The 20,644-nt window shown below is 50.0% G+C and overlaps 2 protein-coding genes across 2 annotated transcripts in view; one reads left to right on the forward strand and one right to left on the reverse strand.

Annotated features, from left to right (window-relative positions):
• Nucleotides 1-7,196, forward strand: part of RNF115 (ring finger protein 115) — a 51,511-nt gene extending 44,315 nt beyond the window's left edge. The window contains exon 9 of the mRNA XM_073322637.1: nucleotides 86-7,196. Within this exon, the coding sequence (XP_073178738.1) occupies nucleotides 86-217 (132 nt within the window). The 3' untranslated portion in view covers nucleotides 218-7,196. The remainder of the gene's footprint in view (nucleotides 1-85) is intronic.
• A 1,667-nt stretch (nucleotides 7,197-8,863) lies between these two features.
• ITGA10 (integrin subunit alpha 10) overlaps nucleotides 8,864-20,644 on the reverse strand; it is a 54,669-nt gene continuing 42,888 nt past the window's right edge. The window contains exons 22-30 of the mRNA XM_073322622.1: nucleotides 19,927-20,003; nucleotides 19,039-19,128; nucleotides 18,099-18,183; nucleotides 17,431-17,544; nucleotides 17,004-17,102; nucleotides 15,810-15,923; nucleotides 14,881-14,976; nucleotides 13,767-13,880; nucleotides 8,864-12,677 (exon numbers count right to left, since the gene is read on the reverse strand). Of these exons, the coding sequence (XP_073178723.1) occupies nucleotides 12,624-12,677; nucleotides 13,767-13,880; nucleotides 14,881-14,976; nucleotides 15,810-15,923; nucleotides 17,004-17,102; nucleotides 17,431-17,544; nucleotides 18,099-18,183; nucleotides 19,039-19,128; nucleotides 19,927-20,003 (843 nt within the window). The 3' untranslated portion in view covers nucleotides 8,864-12,623. The remainder of the gene's footprint in view (nucleotides 12,678-13,766; nucleotides 13,881-14,880; nucleotides 14,977-15,809; nucleotides 15,924-17,003; nucleotides 17,103-17,430; nucleotides 17,545-18,098; nucleotides 18,184-19,038; nucleotides 19,129-19,926; nucleotides 20,004-20,644) is intronic.

A 20,644-nucleotide genomic window follows, 5' to 3' on the forward strand; every position in this document is an offset into this window, starting at 1 on the left:
AAGTTGCTCTATAAGCAGCGGTTGCTAACTGGCTACCAAGGTCCTGGGGATGGGCCTTCACTGTACATTCCTGTTTCTGTTTCAGCACGACACGTGTCCAGTCTGCAGAAAGAGCTTAAATGGCGAGGATTCCACTCGGCAAACACAGAACCCGGAGGCCTCAGCAAGTAACAGCTTTAGCAGCGAAAGCCAGTTACACGATCGATGGACTTTCTGAAGCTTGAGGGCTTCCCGGGGGCTGTGGCCGTGGTATTCTTACTACAGTTGTAAATTGTATTATAATTAAAACCAACAAAAAAAGAGTAGCAGGAAATATAGGGGAGGGAACCCAACCCATGATATTACTGCAACGAGTGCTGTCCCTTTCCAAAACGTAAACGTGCATCTCCGAGCGAATCGCATCTCCATCAGAATTGCCTTTTTAGTCCTGAATTCAGAGTCTTTGAGTGAGTGGTTTGATTTTTATACTTGTGAAACCTTAATTAACGTGGTTCTTTCAAAGTGTGTGAGGAAGGGAACATTTCCATCTCTACAGGCTCACTGGGGTCCTGAGCGCTGTCAGGCAGCGTTCAACATTGGGATGGAATTCCCCCCCACCTTACCCTCAGTGTTCCTAGATAAAATGTCATGGAGAAGTTTGGGGCAGGGGGGAATACTCCCGCTTGGTAACGTATTTGATTAGATGGGAGCAGCTGCTAAGGGATGCAAACAAGGATTTTGACACATCTCCCTTGCCCCACTCCGCTCCCCTAAAACAGAGTGGGTGAAATTGAATCTATCAGTGTTTACCTCTTCTCTTGAATTCAAGTGAAATACACAGTGTTCTAGGTTACTTACGGGGGTGGGAGTGAGAATTTATAAGATAAAAGAGGGTGAAGAATCTCTTTGGATCAAAATGTCTTGCCCATGGCTTTTCTGTGAGGGGTGATTTTGGGCCGGGAGATGCAGTGATCCAGGATTCTGGGGAGCAGGCATGCACAGAACATTTTTGTCTCATGACCTGATTTTTCTAGTTTTTATCCATGTGCCGATGTTCCCAGGTTTGTCCAAAACGGGTTGTTTGGAATTTTTTTTTTTTTTAAACCCATCTGGACAGTAATTCATATAGGATCCTTAACTGACTTGTATCATATGGACCACTTTAAGGCATCCTTCAGGTAAACAGACTTAACTGTGCATAACTGTTTTAATGGCTGATTCTTCAGTGTTTAACATGAAATCTTAATTCTCCTAGACCGATAACATTAAGAGACTTTTTTTTTTTCACTTCTGTAACATTTCATCCATGTTTAGCTCTTGTTTTTATCGTCCGAATCATGTTTGAGCGTAAAATGCCCACTAACCCACCTGTGGCAGTGTTAAATCAGTGGATCAGCCCGGAGGAAGGAGGAAAGGAGAGGGTAGGTCGCGTCTAAACTTGTTGCCACTTCATTGCTGTAACAGTGTACCAGGTACACTTGATTTAAACTAGTGTTTCGTTTGCTATAAAGTCAAATAAAGGCCTTTCTAAAGAAGATCAAATGTTGAGAGGATTGCTGGGGGGCTTGCAGGGGTGGATGAGGGATTTTGAAAGGTACCAAAAGAATAACCGGAGACAAAATAGGCAGGAGTGTTGCCACTTCTTTATTAAAGAACATAGGGTCTAGCTTAAAGGGGTTCTTTATGTTAAGGGCTTAATCCAGGACCGTTGGGAGTCGGGGAAAGACTCCTACGGGTTTTGGAAACTGACATATATTCTGAATTGCAAAGTACCAGACTTAAGGTAAAATTATAAAAGCACCTAAATCTTGTTTTCCAAAGTGACCTGGGATCTCATGGCCAAGGGTTTCCAGGGTCACTAGTGGCTTTGGGTAGCCAACTTGGAGGCACCTTAAAGGGGCCTGATTTTTCAGAGAGTCGGGCCATAGCACTTTCTGAAAATTTGGGCCCCCTCCAGGTGTTGGGAGTGGCACTCCTCCCCGCAATTGAGGCACCCGGAGTTACTCGTCACTTTTGAAAATCTTGACCTGTCCTATTGAAAGTCAGCGGGACTTCAGCTCTGAGACACCTAGGTCGCTTGTGAGAATGGCGCTCAGGCACTTGATACTTTGGGTCTTGATTGTGTTGGTTAGAAAGCTGTGCCCTGGTCGCAGGGTCCAGTGGAACAATCCTAGCGGACACCGTGGTTAAGCCTAGCTCTGGAATACCATTGCAGAGCGTGCTGAGTCGAGATTTGAGGCACTGAAGCAGATAGCCCCAAGTTTGAACAGGATGGGGGTGGGGCTCCCGGCAGGGTGTTCTTGCGGAAGGGACTCTACTTTGGAGCTTGCATCCTGGTCAGGGTTTAATTTCTAATGAAAGCGGTACCAGGGCTCATGGAATCGTTTTTTACTTTCGTAACTGACGCAGCAAGGCCAGAGGTGCCAGGGCTATGAACTGCTGAGCCTAGAGTTGCAGGGCTCGGCCCTGGCACAAATGAAGCACTGATCTTGGTCCAACAGAGCCCACTGAACGCCGGGGAGTGGCTGATTCCCCCTGGTTAAGATTGGGATTGTCTCGCTGCGCGCACCTAGATTGTAGAATGCAGTAGAATTTTCCTAAGCGTTGCCTGCTCTAGGAAGCCCTGCCCCCAGCACAGGCTGACCTTGACACCCCTCTTCCCCACCCGATCCCAGAACGTGCCCCACAGCTCAGTCCGGAGGGTCTAGCACGCCGCCCATACTGTGCGTTGAATTGTTCAGCGCCGTCCACACAAGGGGATCTCCTGCTGGGTGAGGATGGTTTATCTTCCTGGTTATAAACAGGGCTGATCCGAAGCATACTGAAATCAATGGGAGCCTCAAGATGGGGAACCGGGAGCTGCAAAGTCCCCTTTTAGAGCCTCTCGGGAGAAGCTGAAGCTGCAGCACTAGTGGGAGTTATAAAGATTGGAATACTACTTCCCTGGCCAGCGATGATTATGTGTGTGTGCGCGCTTGAGAGCCGTGTTAGGCCCTTACAGCGATGAACTCCCTAAGGGACAAGTGTGTGCGGACTGAATCTCAGACAGCCCCTTGTGCCACTGCTCAGGGAAATGCGATTGGTACTGCTACTGGTTCTTATCCTAGTGTGGTTGGGGCTTAAATTTTTGGGGGGGAGAGAGGCTGGGATACAGGAGGGTTTCTATGAGTGATTTGTATGGCCTATGAGGGCCTTTAATGAATAAACTTCCATTCTGGGAGGTAGCAGAGGAGACTAACATTTGGTTTATTATTATTAAACTGTTGTGCTAACGCCTAGGGTCCAGCTAGGTTGGGACCCAGTTGTTCTAGGCATTGTATAAACCTACCCCTTGCCCTTTTTTCAATCTAAAAGTATATTGGTGGTGGGAGGAAGCAGTAGGAAATTCACGCTGTGGAGTCTATTCTATTCTATTCTCTGTGTTCTTAGACCGCCCTCATCACTGTCGCATCCGAGCACCTTCCAGTCATGCATTAAGCAACGTGACTATTCTCTGTCACAGGAGGCTTGTTTTGGTTTGTGCAAAGGCATCTCTGAATCTCCCGTCGCGTTGTGGGATCTAATTTCTCACTTGATGGTGCTGTATGCTAAAGCATAATCCCCTGCAAATACATCTCCCTGCCAACTACACACCCTCTAGACTTTATGTTCAGTCTCTCTCATTCCTGAAACCTTCAATCACTGAAAATTGCTGGGTATTACGTAGAAATCAAGCTCTGATTTTAAAATAAGAAATTAATCCCCAGCCAGGCAGACTGATGTTGTTTAACCTCTTGCAACCTAACCAGATGGTATCTTGATATGTTCTCCAGTCTTTCTCATCTTCTATTTCTGGCACTTCCAGACATTGTTTGCTACTTCAGTCACCTAGTTGCTACTTCAGTCAGCACAGTTGTAATACGGAAATCCGGCACAGCAGCTCTAAATCTGCACCTTAATCATGTTAAATTGGGTGGGTGGATTTCCGATGGCTCACGCAGCTTAATGTCAATGTTGTGGAGTATTCTTTTAGTGTGTGTGTGTGTTTTGTCTGTGAAATCAGAACTAAACCAGGAAGTCACCCATGTTTTCTGCCCAATCAGCTGCCATGTGGATGTGTCACAACTGACACAAGCGATGTGCTAAGTGCCTTCAGTTAAGACTCGACTCCCCTTGGCTGGGGATCTGACTAGGCCAGAGTTATGAGGCCAAATTTTCAGAATATTTGGCACTCAACGCACAAAGGCCTACTGAATGCCTGGCCACTTACTTCGGTGCTTACATGGGAGGTGAGCTCTTCTGTACATCTGGCTGTTTAGTACCTGCAATTAACCTCTGTCAGCTGTGTCACAGGAGAAGTCTATAAGGGGCACTGGTACTGCTCTTTGTATGACTGTTCACAATCGGGTTCTGTAGGCAAGAGCACCTGTTGGTTTTGACTGGTAGTATTTGTTGAAAGGGGGATAGTTGCATCTCTGCTTCTGAGTGTTTGTCAAAGACACACAGGCACTTCAAAATGTTTTGCTTCCCATTTCACCTTGACTGCAGATCTACCTGTCAACTCTTCTTTGTGTACAGAAATCTGCTTGGATTGTTCCACCCACTCCCATGTCTTTAGTGATTTTTTTTTTTAAGTGCTGCAGCGTGCCTGCATCCTCACATAGGTGACACAAAAGGCTGAAGGGTTTAAATTATCTGTGTTGTGTTAGAGTGAGCTCAGTAGAATTGGTCTGTCTTGTGGCAGTGAAAGGCCAAATTGTATCCTTAGATACAGGGTTGTGTAAAGAGGGGCTAACTCCGCTGACTTCGATTGAATGATTACAGCTTTGCACTGCTGGAACTGAGAGCAGAATGGCTCTCTGGTTCACCTAGTTCTATAACAGTATTATTAGTGTGAATCTTTTGGGTAATCCTGACCATTTATTTCTCCATTCCTCTCTCTGCTCATTGATGAATTTCACAGGCCTCCAGAAGCAGCTGTTCAAGAAAGAGACAGACGTACGTTTGCTTGAAGCATTGACGTTGAATAATTTAAAAGGGAAAGGAGAAAGCCAGACTGAGCTTATTCACAAGCCGTTTAGATAACGGTGGTTCTAACACACTGAATGCAAAGGAAATTTGGTGAAAGGGGGCACGTGGACTGCGTGGTGTATGTCTGTTGGAAGGGATGGGATAATGGAAGGATGATCCATCCTACAGCTAACTCAGAGGGTAAAGTTATTGGAGGTAGGGGCAGAGAATGAGCCTATGTTTGGTCTGTAATTAATGACTCCCTGGTGGGGAAGCGGGCTATATTGTGAATACATTTTTATGACCAAGGTCATGTCCGCACTAGGGGGCTGCAGCACCGTCACAGCTATGCTGCTATAGCCTCCATAGTATAGACACAACCTCAAGCCACGGCAGGGGTTTTTCCGTCAGCGTAGCAGTGGTCGATGGAAATATTCGTCCATCCGCCTGCCTGCATCTACACGTAAAACCTAGGTCAGTTGACAGAAGTTTTAAGTGTGGTCCAGGCCCAAGATCTAAATCCCACTGCAAAAGAAACACAATCTTCATCAAATGTTGCAGCACAGTTGTAATACAGAAATCAAACGTGACTGGTAATGTGGGGTGCCTCCATTTTTGGGAAGCCTCACCTTAGACACCTTAAAAAGAGCCCTAATTTTCAGAAAGTGCAGAACCATCCCTTCCCCATCTCCCTGAAAATCCGGGCTCCTCTCAGGCACCTCAAATTGAGAACCCGGAAATAGAAGTGCCCCAAATCGCTACTCACTTGAGAAAATATTGGCTGTCAATTTAAGACTAGAAGGGACCAGTATAATAATCTAGAACCAGCGATGCTCAGACTGAGGCTTGGGAGCCTCTTTGCAGCACGTGATATTAAGACACTGGGTGGCTAGTTAATAATTAAATCTAAGTGATTAACCAATCAGGAGGCTTTTCCTATGTTGTTAACCAGTTGTAGTTGATAAAATAATACTTGGTCAATCATTTTGCTTTGAGAATAATACATAAAAATAGTAAAACATACACAAATGAACCATTGAATTCACACTGCTGCAGCTCTGTTGGGTACTGTTGATTGCTAATTTGGCTCCTGGATCAATGAGGTCTGAGTATCAGTGGTCTAGACTGACCTGAATAACAAAAATGATAAACGATTTAGAAAAGCCAGCCTAGGAGGAAAGACTAAAAAAATCTGAGCATGTTTAGTCTTGAGAAAAGAAAACTGCGGTGGGATCTGATGTCTTCAAATATGTTAAGGGCTATCATGAAGAGAACGGGGAATCTGTTCTCCATCTCCGTTGAAGGTAGAACAAGAAGTAATGGGCTTAATTTGCAGCAAGGGAGATTTAGGTTAGATATTAGGGAAAACTTTCTAACTCTTAAATGTAGTTAAGGCTTCCAAGAGAACTGGAGTCCCCCTCATGGGCGGTTTTTAAGAACAGGTTGGACAAAGTCCTGTCAGGGATGGTCTAGGTTTACCTGCTACTGCCTCAGTGCAGGGGGCTGGACTTGATGACCTCTCGAGGTCCCTTCTAGCCTGACATTTCTATGATTCTATAACACAGACTGTAGAATTTCACTCTGTTTCCTGCACTGAGCCCAATAACTTCTAGTTGAACTAGAGCATCTGTGTATCAATACTGGATATCTCAGGCTGACTCCAAGTGATGGAGAATCCACCATGTCACTTGAGAAACTGTTCCAGTAGTCAATTACTCTCATTCTTAACAATGTGCATCTTATTTCATGTTTGAATTTTGTTGACTTCAGCTGTCAATTTAGAACTAAGGAGCCATCAGACTGCTGCTTTGGATTATATTCCCCTCTTGTTTCACCTGAAACCACAGTATAAATTGATGGCAAAGCCTGGTGTAGCCAACTTCAGAAGCCTCTATTAAATAGGAAACCCTGATCTGGTAACTTTTGGTTTATATGGTACCCAAAGGGATAGGGAAAGAATCTTGAGAAATGCTATCAATTAGGGGTTTTGCCTTGTCTTTATTTAATGATTTAAATGTGTAATCATTGAGATCAGTTAGTTGTGTAACCATGTTTACACTCTGCAGAAGAGCTTGTTCATTCTTACTGACTTTCCATATTAAAACATGGGAATGACAAAGAGGGGTGGGAAACCAGAGTGGGAGGCAGCGTCAGAATGCACTTTGGAGCCAACTTGGCCTGGTTCTGTTGTTGTCTGTGCATTTGTAATAAACAGCCATCTTACGAGATCACCTTGTCTAGACTTTGTGTTACCATGGCTGCTTTTTGTGGGGATGCCCAGTCAAAAAATCACAAGACTGGCTTAAAAATCCATGGAAACCAACTGCCGAAAAGTGTTGGGTTCTTTGTGATTTGGGAACCTTCAGGGTTTCCATTCTTAAGCTTTCCTCTGCACCTTTTTTTTTTTTAAGGACAGCTGAGATTCTCATGCCATCACATGACTCCAGGAGTTGGAGCTTTAAGAAACAAAACATGAAATATCACGAGAATTGCGGTTGAATCCATGGGCGTTGGCAGCACTACGTTAAGAGGGTTCTGCTGGTGGCGTTGGCCCTCCAGAGAATAAGAGGGGAGAATATTATCCCACCAGTTTGCCTTTAGTAGGGAAGTTGTGGCTTGTGCATTTGCAAACATGGGCCCATTTTTATTGACATAGACGGTCGTGCTGAATTTGACTCCTGTGGCTATTTCAGGGAGACGGAAGTCCTGGGGTCTAGTCTTAGTTGTGCCACTGACTTATATGATTTTGGGCAAGTCACTTCCCTATTCTGTGCCAATCTCACCAGCTGTAAAATTGGAGGTAATGATGCTGACCTCCTTTGTAAAGTGCTTTGACATGTATGGATAAGAAGTGTATCCGCAAGAGGAAAGTATTAAGGCATATTTTCTATTTTGAAAATCACTTGTTGCTGATTGCAGGAACCTCTGAAGAGGATTATGAACAGACTGCAGACGAAAAGCCTCTGGGTCAGCTTCTCATTTGCACCTGAGGCCCTTTTATACCACTCTGGCATGTCAAGGGGCCTTAAAGTGGAATTAATTCTGCACTAGTATTAGAGTCAATAGTTAAATGTTGAATTACTCTGTGCGGTTGACAGCCCAAAATGTTGTCAGTTTCTCTCTTCTCCTTGGGTAGTCTGTTTCCTCGGGTGTGGGTGGGTCTCTTTGCCTGCACTTTAGCTGCATAAAACATTTTTTAAAATAGGAAAATTAATGTTCCAGTCCTGCAGTGGGGCTCCACCCAGATGCAGGGATCTGCCATTGCAGGTTTGGAACCTGTGGCTTTGAGACCACAAAATTGGCAGGGGGATGCAGAGCTGGTTATGGGACCTGAAACTACTCTAATGCCTTTTATTTAACTGATTATTTCCAAGCTGATAATGTTGCTTTAATTGTAAAACCTCTATTCATTCGGAAATCTCAAAGCGCTGTACAAAGGAGGTCCAGTGTCATCCCTCTTTACAGAGAAACTGAGGCATGGAGGCGTAAAGTGACTTGCCCAAGGTCACCCACCAGGATAGTGGCAGAGTACAGAATAGAATCTAGGTCTTCTGAGTCCTAGCCCAGTGGGCTGTCCACTACGCTATGCTGCCTGCCTGTTGAGAGTTGGGATCCAGTCCCCTCTCTCTCTTTCCCCAAGCTGCTGCTAATGATTGTCATCTTAAACCTGCTGGAAGAATTGCACAAGCCAAAACAAAAGCTACATTCAAAGGAGCCTCTTGGCAGCCAGCATCATATAGGTGGCAAGAAGTGGGCACTGTTTGATTTTGCAGAAGCCTGAAAGACTGATTTGCTCACTACACAGGCAGGAGATTGCAGCCTGGAGGCTAGTGGTGGATTTTAGCCCACGTTTAGAGAGACTCTCTTCGGAGCTTGTTTGCATGGCCTGCTTTTCAAAGGGAAGCCACAAGAATACATCCTCTTTTCATGAATATGTTTTATTTGCTCCAGCAGCAGAGACACGGATTTGCTTGGTTTTATATTCAGTGCAGATGGAAGGGATCAGATTTTCCTTTGAGTTGGCAAAGGCACAAACAGAGGGAGGGGGAAATGAGAAGTGGTCGTTAAACAACGGAACCTCTTTAATGCACATGTGTGAGTGGGAGTCCTAGGGCAAGCAAAATTTGTGAATTGGCTCTTCTGTGTGTCCTGTGTTTGTACAGCACCCAGCACAACACTGCTGTGTGCCACAAATAAGCAATCAGAAATAAATCAAGGCTGTGACTTCACCAAATGTTCCCTTTCCTCCTTTGGACAGATGTAGTTGCCATTGTTTGTAAAGCGCTTTGTGTCAAGTATTAATGGTTGATTCTATAATTAGTATGAATACTTCATACGCCTGTTAGCAAAGTACAACATAATAGAGATTTGAAACAGAATGGATACTTAGCCATAGGCGCTATGGTTGGAGTGTTGGGTCGGCTTTGAAAGCTTTGAGTGGATGGATTAGTGTGAAAGCTCCGTTTTGGAGTGCGTGGGTTTGTGAATTAGTAAAAATGAACGTCTGAGATACAAGTGCTCTTTTCCAGAAGCTTTAGGTCAGGAGCAAGGTTATTTTGGTAACCTCTATTGTCCAATTCCTATAAAGGTGGGAGAAGGTTAACTACCCATCAGAAAGATCCCACTGCCTTCCTGTTGTTGCCGTTCTACTTGGGTAACTGCTTAACTCCCTTTCTAGCGACAGTCGTCCTCTCTCATCTCTATCTGCAAACTTGCAGCTCGTTCCTTTGTTATAAATCATGTCCCAGCAGCTGCAGGACCTAACCCCATTAAGGCTTTAATCTACAGTCAGGACTTGCCTGGATTCAGCTGCCCTGAAATGGAGACCAGGACATGCAGGGGGGTTGCTTTGTGTTCAGTTAGTGCGAACACCTGCATGATTTAGTCCCCCTTGGGGGGACAGGGTCATGGGCTTTATACAGTGGATATGGATTGCTGAAGCCCGGATGTTCCCGTGTGTAGAAGGCCTTGGAGATTTTCTTAGTCATTCCCCTTATGCAGACAGCATCTGACCTCCTCAGGCTAGAAAGTGACTCCACTAAACACTACTTTGTGGCAAAGCTCTGCTTATTAAACCCAAACACAGTCCCCTTCGCTTTACATTGGTGCTGCTTTATGATTTTGCTTCTTTCTCCATTTGGCTACTGGTCAGTTTGTCTCCAGCATCTGATGCAGGCAGCTCTTCAGCTTTCATAGAAATGTCGGGCTGGAAGGGACCTCAAGAGGTCATCTAGTCCTGCCTCCTGCACTTAGGCAAGGCCAAGCATACCTAGACCATCCCACACAGGGATTTGTCTCACCTGTTCTTATCCCTCCCCAGTGATGATACTCATGCAAAATGGGAAACGATTGCCTAGGAAGGAGTACTGCGGGAAGGGATCTGGGGGTGATAGTGGATCACAAGCTAAATATGAGTCAACAGGGTAACACTGTTGCAAAAAAAGCAAACATCCTTCTGGGCGGTATTAGCAGGAGTATTGTAAGCAAGACACGAGACGTAATTCTTCCGCACTGATTAGATCTCAACTGGAGTACTGTGTTCAGTTCTGGGCATCACATTTCAGGAAGGATGTGGACAAATTGGAGAAAGTCCAGAGAAGAGCAACGAAAATGATTAAAGAAAACATGACCTATGAGAGAAGATTGAAAAAATTGGGTTTGTTTAGTTTAGAAAAGAGAAGACTGAGAGGGGACATAACAAACTTTGAAGTACATAAAAAGTTGTTACAAGCAGGGAGAGGTTAAGAAGAACACTTTTTCTGAGGACAGGACAAGAACCAGTGGGCTTAAATTGCAGCAAGGGAGGTTTAGGTTGGACATGAGGAAAAACTTCCAGTCAATGTGGTGAAGCACGGGAATAAATTGCATAGGGAGGTTGTGGAATCTCCATCCTTGGAGATTTTTAAGAGCAGGTTGGACAAATAGCTGTCAGGGATGGTCTAGATAATACTTAATCCTGCCATGAGGGCAGGGGACTGGAGCAGGTGACCCCTCGAGGTCCCTTCCAGTTCTATGATTTTTAGCACCAAATGATAAGCGCATCTCTTTGAACTGCTTTATAGGAGACCGTCTACTGTCTGTATCCGTGTCCGCCACATTCATCCCACTCTAAAACCGTCTCTTTTTGGCTGGGCATGGACTGTGGAGGTTGAATACCTGCTTAGAGGAGGAGCTGGTTACACTTTGCCATGGGGACCTTCTATTTGTCCAGGTTAGAGTCAAGAAAAAATCGGTGTGTATTTCAGTGCTGGAGCAGACTGCAGTCCAGGGGCTGTCCTAGGAACTTTCCATCCTTCAGGTTTTAAGGGGGTTGAGCAGAGATAACAGGTGGCTTTTTAACCCTGATCCTTTTGGCTTTTGTGGCCTCTGCCTTTGGAGATAAATGCATCAGGTGTAAAGCAACTCAATCTTCTGGCCTTCAGGCTTGCTCCAGGGGAATGATTCACATCCTGCTCTACCAGGGACAGGGCCGAGGCAGTAAAGCTACAGGGCAGTAGCTGGGGGTGTGATGCTTTCTTACCCAGCCTGCTCCAGCCAGAGGATTTTCTAGCCCCAGACTCTCTCTAATCACATGCTGTGTCATCCCATCCCCCCCTCCTTACCTTTATGCCCAGTCCGTTGTTACATCACCTGGATCTGCATCTGAGTGCTCTGTGCCTCCTATTAGTCATTCCTGAAAGGGGAAAGAGCGGTGGAGCAAGAGGCACTCCCTGAGCAGTCAGGGGCATCCCTTCCCTAGTTCTAGCTGTCCTGCTCACGTAGATGGTTCCTCTAATTCCCAGCCCTGCAGCCTCTGTAGTGCTGGCTTCTTACTCTACTCCCGCTAAGCCTGGCTCCATTTCGAGTTGGCCCCACTCTTGCAATGGGGGCTCAGGGCATTCCTGCTGTTCCACCCTAAGTGAAGGGAAGCCCCAAGGAGGAGGGAGCAGACATGGCTGAGTGACCGGACTTGCACCCTCTTAAAACAGCATCTGCCGTAGGACCAAGTGGGGTGAGGTTTATTTTAACTCTTTACAGGACTTAGCAAACCACGCTGCAAACTTTATTGACGAGCCCCAGCTGGCTACGAGTTGCAACGACTACATTGCTCAAAGTGCAGTGGGAACACTGCACCTGGAGAGGTGGAAAGAGTTTCTTCAAGACGGCATCCGACGGCGCCATTGTCTTTCTGATTTCAGCTGGCCTGGGCTGCTTGGGAGATCCACTCTGGCTGGTGGATATGGTTTTTGGTAGCCGGTAAGGTTCCCTGTAGTCCATTTGGGCTCAAAATACTTGGGAACCTAGCTGCATTCTTCATGCAACTTAATTTAGGAGCAGTAGCAGGGTTACAGGATTAGCATACCCCCCCCCCCCCAACCCTAGCACACCATCTTTTGAGTTGTGAACCCAAGCAGGAGGGGGTCCATCTTCTGCTAGTTCTACTGCTGGAACCCATGTGGCACCAGTGAGAGACAGACAGGTGGTAAGGTCCTCGGAGCCACGGGCATGCCAAAGGAAATGTTCATGGGCTAACCGAGTACGGGTCTCTTCTGCCCCTCAGCACAGCCCCTGCTGCTCTTCCTCTGAGGCAGGGGGGATTGGCTAGAGTGTGGTGGGGCTTGAGAGACGGTGAGTTTGTTGTAGCAAGGAACCGAGCAGGGCAACCCCCTGCAATGTCACTGCTCCTCCTTCTCCTCTTCCTGGATCTTCTTGTGAGTAAAGAATCCAAGCTGTTGAGAGAGAACAGAGGGGAGAGGAAGTTCACAGATCAGTGTGAAGTTTCCCAGGGAGGTAGTGATTAAGCCTTGTGGATCTGCAATAGACCAGCGGTGGGGCTGGGTCAAATAATCCTCCACTGCTCCTTGGCAAGGGAGTTTAACCCCGTCCAGCCTGCCAGTCTCCCTCGAGGAAACCAAGACCTGTAGTCTGCAGCCAAAGAAAAGGAGGGGTGGTCCCTGCAGCAGATAGACAGCAAGAGGCAGCCCAAAGATGCTGATAAATATGGGGCATGTCACAACAGTTGTCCACCCAGCAGTATGCTGTTGCTAAAGGCATGGTGCACTGTGGAAAGGTATCCCAGAATCCTCCACAGCACCTGCAGGTTCACTACATTATGGGAAGTCTTCACTACATTTTTGTGGCCTAGCTGCAGGCAGTGTGGGGGTCAAACTCCCAGCCTTCCCTTTGCTGGATCTGTCATTTAAATGGGCTCTACTGCCTGACCTTTCCCCAGCTTGATCCTGGGCCTTCGCGTCCCTGAGGACTCAGCCACACATGGCTACTCAGAAAAATTAATATGAAATAACTACAGCTGTGAATTTCTAAAGTGGACTAGTGAAACCCCATAAAATCCCTGGGTGGATGTGCTCATTCAGAATTACAGGGGCCTTAATTTGGTTTAGCTTAATTCACTTTGGAAATGCAGTTTAAATTTAACTCACTCCAAAGTGAATTAAGCTAAACCAAATTAAGGCCCCTGTAATTCTGAATGAGAGCATCTTCAGAGGGATTTAAGGAGGTATCACTGGTTTAACTTTCTTTGGGGGCCCTGTGTAAACCTGAGCATTTGTAGCCCGAAGGCCCCGTTACAGTCCCACTGGCATCTTTTTACCTTGCTCTGCCAGCATAAGGGGCCTGAAAAGCAGCTGTGGTGGAAATGAAAATCAAACCCTCCGCTCTAACGCAGCCTTGGCATTCAGGGCGCAGTCTCTGGGGCAACATTTCCATCCTCCCCAACCTTGAAGCCCTGACATTTGTGAGCAGGACAGCACCTGGTGTACCAAAGTTTGTGCCCCATTTCTACACTGCCGCCTGCCTACCTTCCACAGACAGAATATTATCAGCGCCAGAAGCAGGAGCCCTCCGATGCTGCTGCCGATCAGGATCCATAAGGAGATGGGGATCCGCTTGGGCTGGATGATCTCCAGGACTGTCTGCAAAGAGCTGTTGATGTTAGAAGCAAAGCCAAAACTTCCCTGCCCAAGCTGGGTATGGAGACATTAAGGAGGATTAGCTGCCACAGTGAGGGGTGTGGTATAAGACCCTAAACAGACCACACCTTGTAAGGACTGTTCACCTAGTGCCACTTCTGGGGTGGAGCACGGTATCTGTTCACCACTACACAGGACAAGTGAGGAAGAGCATAGCCAGAGATTGGCTGGCTCATTCCAGCAAGCCACTTAGTGCCTGACTCTCAGTACGCGTGTCCCACCCCTGCCGCCAAGGCATTTGTAAAGGGGCAGTGCCTGAATTTACACAGGCAGTGCTGAATAAGGCTCGTCTACCTTGAGCAGTGGGGCTTAGCAGAAATGAGAATCCTGCCCTTAGGATTTAACCCTTTCTCCTTCCCCAAACTGACCTATCAATGGACTAGCTTATGAATGAGTGTTAGAAGCAACGCATGGCTTCTGCACCCCTAGCTCCTCCTTGCCAGCTACTGACTACAACAGGTAATGAGCGTGCACACCAGAAACACCACCAACATGTTGAGATGCCGCCAGGGTGATTTCCCTCCCCCTAAGCGCGGGGCTCAAGGACTCAGTCCGCCATCTTTTGCCACCAACAGTCTTGACCAAATCTTGGCTTGTGAGAACATCTAACGCAGCATCTGTCTCTCGGGCAAATTCACCTTTCACTCACATGACTGCTCTGTTCCAACCCAGGCAGAAATCATGCAGGGGCAGCCTATTTTTGCCACCTTGACTTTGGCCGTATCTGAACAAGAAAATAAGGCTTAAGGCCCAGCTTGTCCCAGGTATTTAGGTGTCTAACTCCCCCATCCCTTTGAGGATCTGGGCCTTGGTACGTGTGGATCTAGACCAAGGTGGGCTGCAGGGAGGGAATAGAATCCAAAACCATTGCTCCCTAGGAAGTGTCCTGCTCTGGCCGATGGGAGGGCTACAACGCCCACCCCCATCCCCCCCCACCCGCTACCTCTCGCCGGTGCGCTGACTCCTCAAGGAAGAGGAAGCTGTTCTCCTTGGCGACAAGTGCAAACGTGCTGATGACTTTCACGGTTTTGAATTTAGCCTGTTGGGAAGAGTCACAAGGGCCAGGGGTCAGCCTGGCCTGGTTTATGATAGAAACTTAGGTCAACAGGGCTACGACCCTCGGGGCTGTGACAAATCCACACCTGGGGGCTGCAACTATGTGGTGTAGACACAGCTAGGGGCGCTGGAAGAATGCGTCCATCGACCTAGCACCTGCCATCGCTTGGGGAGGGGGCGCTACTCAAGCAATAGGAAAACCCTTCTGTCACTGTGGCGTGCATCCACCCTGCGGGGCTACAGCGGCCCGGGTGCTCCTCTAGCCCCGTGCTGGAGACAAGCCATCGAAAATGAGGGACTAGTGTGGTCGACTAGTCGGAGCTCCTTTAGGATTCCCCTGAATTAATTGGAGCATGTCTTTTAAAGGGAACTGGCCTATGGATACAGCTCCGCGCAGAAAAGCAAACTCCAGTGCGGGGGGAACAAATTACAGCTTTTCGACCAGCAGCACCTCCAGCCCCTGCTCCGCTGCCTCTTGGTACAGCGGACGCCTCAGCCACGATTGAGACTCCAGGATGCTGAGTGCTGCAGCCACATAGGGCAAAACTGTCCCGGGTCCCCACTGAGCATCCAGTCTAGATAAAGGGTGGGAGAGGAGAGATCATTGGCAGAGCCAGGAACAGAACCCGGCTCTCCCACGTCCACTCGACTACACGGCTGCTCTCGGAAATGACTACAGTAATGGATCTAGCTACTCTTGCTTGCCCCAGGGGGGGTAGGCCAGTACGATGCGGCCATGTGTGTTAGAGACGCGGGTTGGGACACTGGCAGTTGTAGCTTCCCCCCTCCGCAGGCACAATATCTGGGCGCACTCACCCTCCTGAAGAAGTCGTTGTGGATCACCCTCAGCAGGTGGATGGACACCTCCGTGTTCTTCTCCAGCTGCTCCAGCTCACACCTGACCACCTGGCACCAGGCGTTGCTGCAGTTCTGCGAGGGGAGCAGAGGCAGGGCCATGAGCGCCAGACTCCAAACTCGCGCCAGCCGACCCCACCATCCCCTTAGGCAAGGGCAGACGGGGGGGGTGAGGCTGGTGGCACAGGTACAAGTGAGATGGCTGAGGATGTCTCTGCCAGAGCTAGGACATAGCTGGTTGAATGGCAAAGAGATCACTGGGGGGCACCTAACTTCCACTTGCCCGCAGTGGTGCTTAAGTTTCTAAGGCCTAGAGCCTCACAGAGGTGCCACAAGACCCCTGAGGCTCTGCGCCCTCAATACCCAAGAACTTCTCTAGCATTTTAGCTAGCCGCTGCAGTGCGGACGCCGTTATACGGCTCCAGGGGAGCTTTCTACTGGTCTAGCTGTTCCCATGCGGGAAGGGGAATAAGCTATATGGCACCTTTCTACCGGCATCACGATGTCCACTCTAGAGGTTGGCCTGGTATAGCTAAATCACCATGGCCACATCTATAGGTACAGTGCTGCCTGGCCCAGCTGTACCAAGCCCGCTGCGGCGTCTGGTGGAGACGCTCTATGCCGCTAACTGACCATTAAACTGGTATCAACACTGGTTGCAGATCAGGCCCTTTGGAAAATGAGACTTAGATGTTTTTGAACAATGTCACCCCCTAACCATTATCATTTTGTGGGGGAGGGGCATGGCAGGGCATAGCAACAGCAGGGGGAATTTGAGGCCCAAAGAAATTACCTGAGCTGGAATTCAGGCAGGGACACCAATACTCAGGTGCTCTTTGCCAAAGTTTTGGTGGCAGAAGTGGTGTCCGCCAGCTCTTCAGATGAGCACAAGCTGCCACTTTGGTTTGGTTGAGTTGGACGGCACCTCCGGTATTCTGCAGCCACCGGCTTCAGCTCTGCTGACACCCCTCCCTCCACCTTTCCAGGGGAGAGCACCCCCTTCTGAATGGACTGTCCCAGTTTTGGCACACCCAAGCTTTATTTGGGGGAGGTGTCCCCTCCAAGCATGGATCAAGCCCATCCCTGCTTCATCTGAGGTCCCTGTGTGATGGCAGTAGGGCCGCTGGCGCTGCCTGACAGTGCCGTGCCACTCACCAGTCTGTCTGCATGCAAGAGATCTTCAGGGTGAATAGGAATCACTCCAGCCTGGCTCCGTAGCGTTGCCTCAGTCAGGTTTTGCACGACACAGGTAACCTTGAACGAGACAGCACATGGCAGTGTGGTCACTACAGGGCCTGGTACAAGTATGGACTAGAGGGGGACTGTGGGGACTGGCACTGGACAGACAGATAGACAGCCCTTTGCAGGGCCGGGGATCCTACCAGATCTGCCCCCTTCTCTCTTTTCAATTATTCTCCAACGATGGAGAGCAGCAGAGAACTTGACCCATGAGCCCATTCAGCCCATGCTCCCAGCTGGAGCTGAGCGGGTCTAGCAGCTGCTTGTACATGGGGAAGGGCTGAGGGCAGGCCCAGGGGGGAGAGGATTGTTCCTGCCTCTGTCTCGCAGGCCAAGGACTCACATTGTCGGCGATGATGCGTGTGATGGAGAGGAAGTAGCTGCGCCGGAAGGCCATGGCAGGGAGGTACATGCTGACGGAGAGGTTCCTGACTGCATAGCAGCCAAGGTTCTGGACCTGCAGGGAGATGGGAGCGAGGCTGTTCAAAGGGCAGGGGCCAGCTCCTCATAGTGCCAACCCTAAGCAGCTACCCAGCCTCGGCTTGAGGTCTATGCACCAGCTGTCCAAGAAAGATCCTGGAACGGCCCAGAGGAGATCACCTTCGATTGTTTGCTCTTGAGGGGCAGGGCCAGTTGGCTTATGTATTTGTACAGCACCTAGCACCTGCTCCGTGACAGCTCGACGCTACGAGGCTCTATGCATCTTGCTAGACAAACCCTCCATTGGAGCCCTGGGCTCGGTTCATTAAGGGGATCCCACCCCAAGGTGTTTCGAATGGGCGACCCCTGGAGTTCAAAGACCCCAGAGCTCTCCAAGGGGCCATGCTTTACTCCTAAGGGGTCCCCCCTCTTCCAGGTGGGGTTTTCCCAGGGGCATGTCCGGAAGGGGATCCAACGTGATCTAACCCCAGCCCCAAGAGCTGTTGTAGGGCCCCCCGCACCCGAACCAAGCCCAGAACCTGCTGGAGCCATCCCCCACTGCCCCGGTATCTTCCCCCCAATTGCTGGTACCTTGATGGTGGTCTTGAACTCCGGCCCGACGCTGCTGGAGAAGGTGCCCGCTGGATGCACTTCGTAGCGGTTCAGGATGGCCTCGCTGCGGGGACACGGCATGACTGGGGGGTGACGTGGTGCAGAGCAGATCGTCCCCTAGTGCCCAGACCCTGCTGTCTCCAGACACCTCTAGCCCCCATATCACAGGGGCTGCTGGGGACTGGGGGACCCTGCACTAATTTGGGGGCAGGGGAGCACTGTCAGAAGAGTCCCTACTAACCTGGTTTGTGGGGCAGGGAACCCCTGATTTATCCCCCGGGAATGGGAAGGAGCAACAATGTGTCCTCCTGCTGGGGTTGATCAGTTGCAAACAGGTGTGTTTGGGGCTGGGGCTCAGGCATCTAATTGGCCAGGAAGCCAAGTCTGCAGGAATCTCTTGGCCACTTTTTCCCTGGGGCTTGGCCCTGGCCCAAGCCATTTGGAGACTGCTTGGGATTCTGGGAGCCCCAGTGGGTGGATGGATTTCCCTACGCCTACCAGCAGCAGGGCCAGACTGGGGAGGTAGCACACGATCTATTAGCTGGCCCCCCCCATCACCTTGGACTCAGCATCGGGGGTCCCCCTCCCCGCCTGCATGAGAGGGGTGCCCAAGCTTAACTTACAGTGCACCTTCAAACCGGTTTAGTTCCACCAGTGCAAACAGCTGGGGTGGGAACACTCCCTGGGGTTCAAATCAGGATTAATTCGGAACAGGTCTAAACTCAACCACACGCTCTTAAACCAGGCTGAGAGCCTCTACCGCCACAGGGCTTAACTAAACCGGGTTGACTTCACCTCTGTAAAGCTGTGCCAGTTTCTCGTGTGGACAAGGTCGGGTTCTGGCTGCTTTAATCCCATGACAACGCTCCACCGCCACCCCTCCCCTCTGCCTGGATCAGCTTCCCCCAGACAGGCTCACCTGGAGAGGAAGAGGTCAGGCTCGTAGCTGACGTAGGTGAAGGGCTGCACTGTGTTATCGTGTAGGGTCTCGTTCATTTCGATGCTGTCGCTGGGAGGAAGAAGAACGGATCGTTACAGCGGCTGGCTCACGTACCCCACCCCAGTTCCTAGCAGCTGCCCAGCCTTGGTGAAAGGCTCTGTTCCTGGTCAGATCTCTCCCACTCAATAGGTGAGAGATTTAAGGCAAATGCCCCCTTTTGCATTTCTGAATCAGATGCTTGGCCCATCAGGGCCAGCCAGGGCTGATGCGGGAGGAACAAAGGGGGACAATTGTACCAGGGTCCTGAGCCCCCGCCCCTAAAAAACAATCTGTGTAAAGAAAGACATGGGAGCGGGTGGGCTCCAGCCAACATGATGTCCCGGGGGCCGAGATTTCTCTCCTCAAGGCTGGGGCCGGCACCTGGCCTCCAGCACAGCTAACGGGTGATGCTGAGCTCCCCCAGGTCGGATGAGGATTGGCGGTTCTCCTCACCACCGCCCCTCGCCATCTTTACTCTCCAAGCCCCTCTGCGAGGCAGGGCCGTGCTGGGATCCCCGCTGCGCAGCTGGGGCACCACGGCCCAGCTCCCCACAAGCTTTTCGGCACCAAACAGCCACTGCAGCGTTGCCAGTGAAATCCGTGGGCGTTAGGACCTTCGCTACCTCTGTGGCTCTGGGCCCAAAGTGACCTGCCCGAGCCTGTGGCTGAGCGGGGAATCGAACCCAGCTGTCCCGTGTCCCAGAGTGGCACCTTGTCCGCTCCTTGGTGGCGATCAGCTGACACATGGAGGTGCGAGACACACATCCCCACCCCCTAGCCTGTTAGCCCAGCGGGCCGGGGAGGGTCGGTTCAGCCGGCTGCTCTTACCTGCTGGCCGTGAGTTTCAGGTGCGCTCGGTCGAGCAGGAAGGAGCAACTGAACTCGAACTCGAGCAGGAACGCCACCTGGGGAAAAGCAGAGCTTTCAGCCCAGCCCCTTGCCTGGCCTCGGCAGCAACCTGGCATGGGCCATGCCCAGCACTGGGCTGGACATGGAGACGAGAGCACTGGGTGCAGGAGGGGACAGGCAGGAGGGGGAGGTCCTGTTTTCAGCAGCCGCTCCAGTCTCCAAGCCTCCAGTTTGCTGCAATGGTGTCACTGACAGTGGTAGCAGGGGGCAGAGCTAGTTGTTAGGTCGAATTATTTCCTCTGCCCTCCCTTGTTCCAGCTGCTTCTCCTGCCAGGCATGTGCCTCTGCATCCCACTAGCTCCAGCCCCTTTCCTTCCTGCCCCCGTCTGGCTGCCTGCCAGATCAACTGCCACGCCCGGCCGGCTCAGGAGCGCCTTGGGCCACAATGGGTTAATAAGCCAGCCTGTCGCCTGCATAAACCAAGGCGGGGCCCAGGGGACAGTTTCACACCCCACCCTCCCAGCAGCCCACCGAATCCCCCCTGCACCAGCCTGCGGGGGAGAAGAGTAAGGACTGGGATAGCGAGGGGAGAGGGGCCTGAGTGGGATTGAGGGGCATCGGCAGAGGTGGAACCCAGGGCTGGAAGAGCAGGGGGCCGTGGGTGGGATTGAGGGGCAGAGGTGGGAGGTGGAACCCA

The sequence above is a fragment of the Lepidochelys kempii genome, chromosome 24 (assembly GCF_965140265.1).
Source record: "Lepidochelys kempii isolate rLepKem1 chromosome 24, rLepKem1.hap2, whole genome shotgun sequence".
Taxonomy (NCBI): Eukaryota; Metazoa; Chordata; order Testudines; family Cheloniidae; genus Lepidochelys; species Lepidochelys kempii.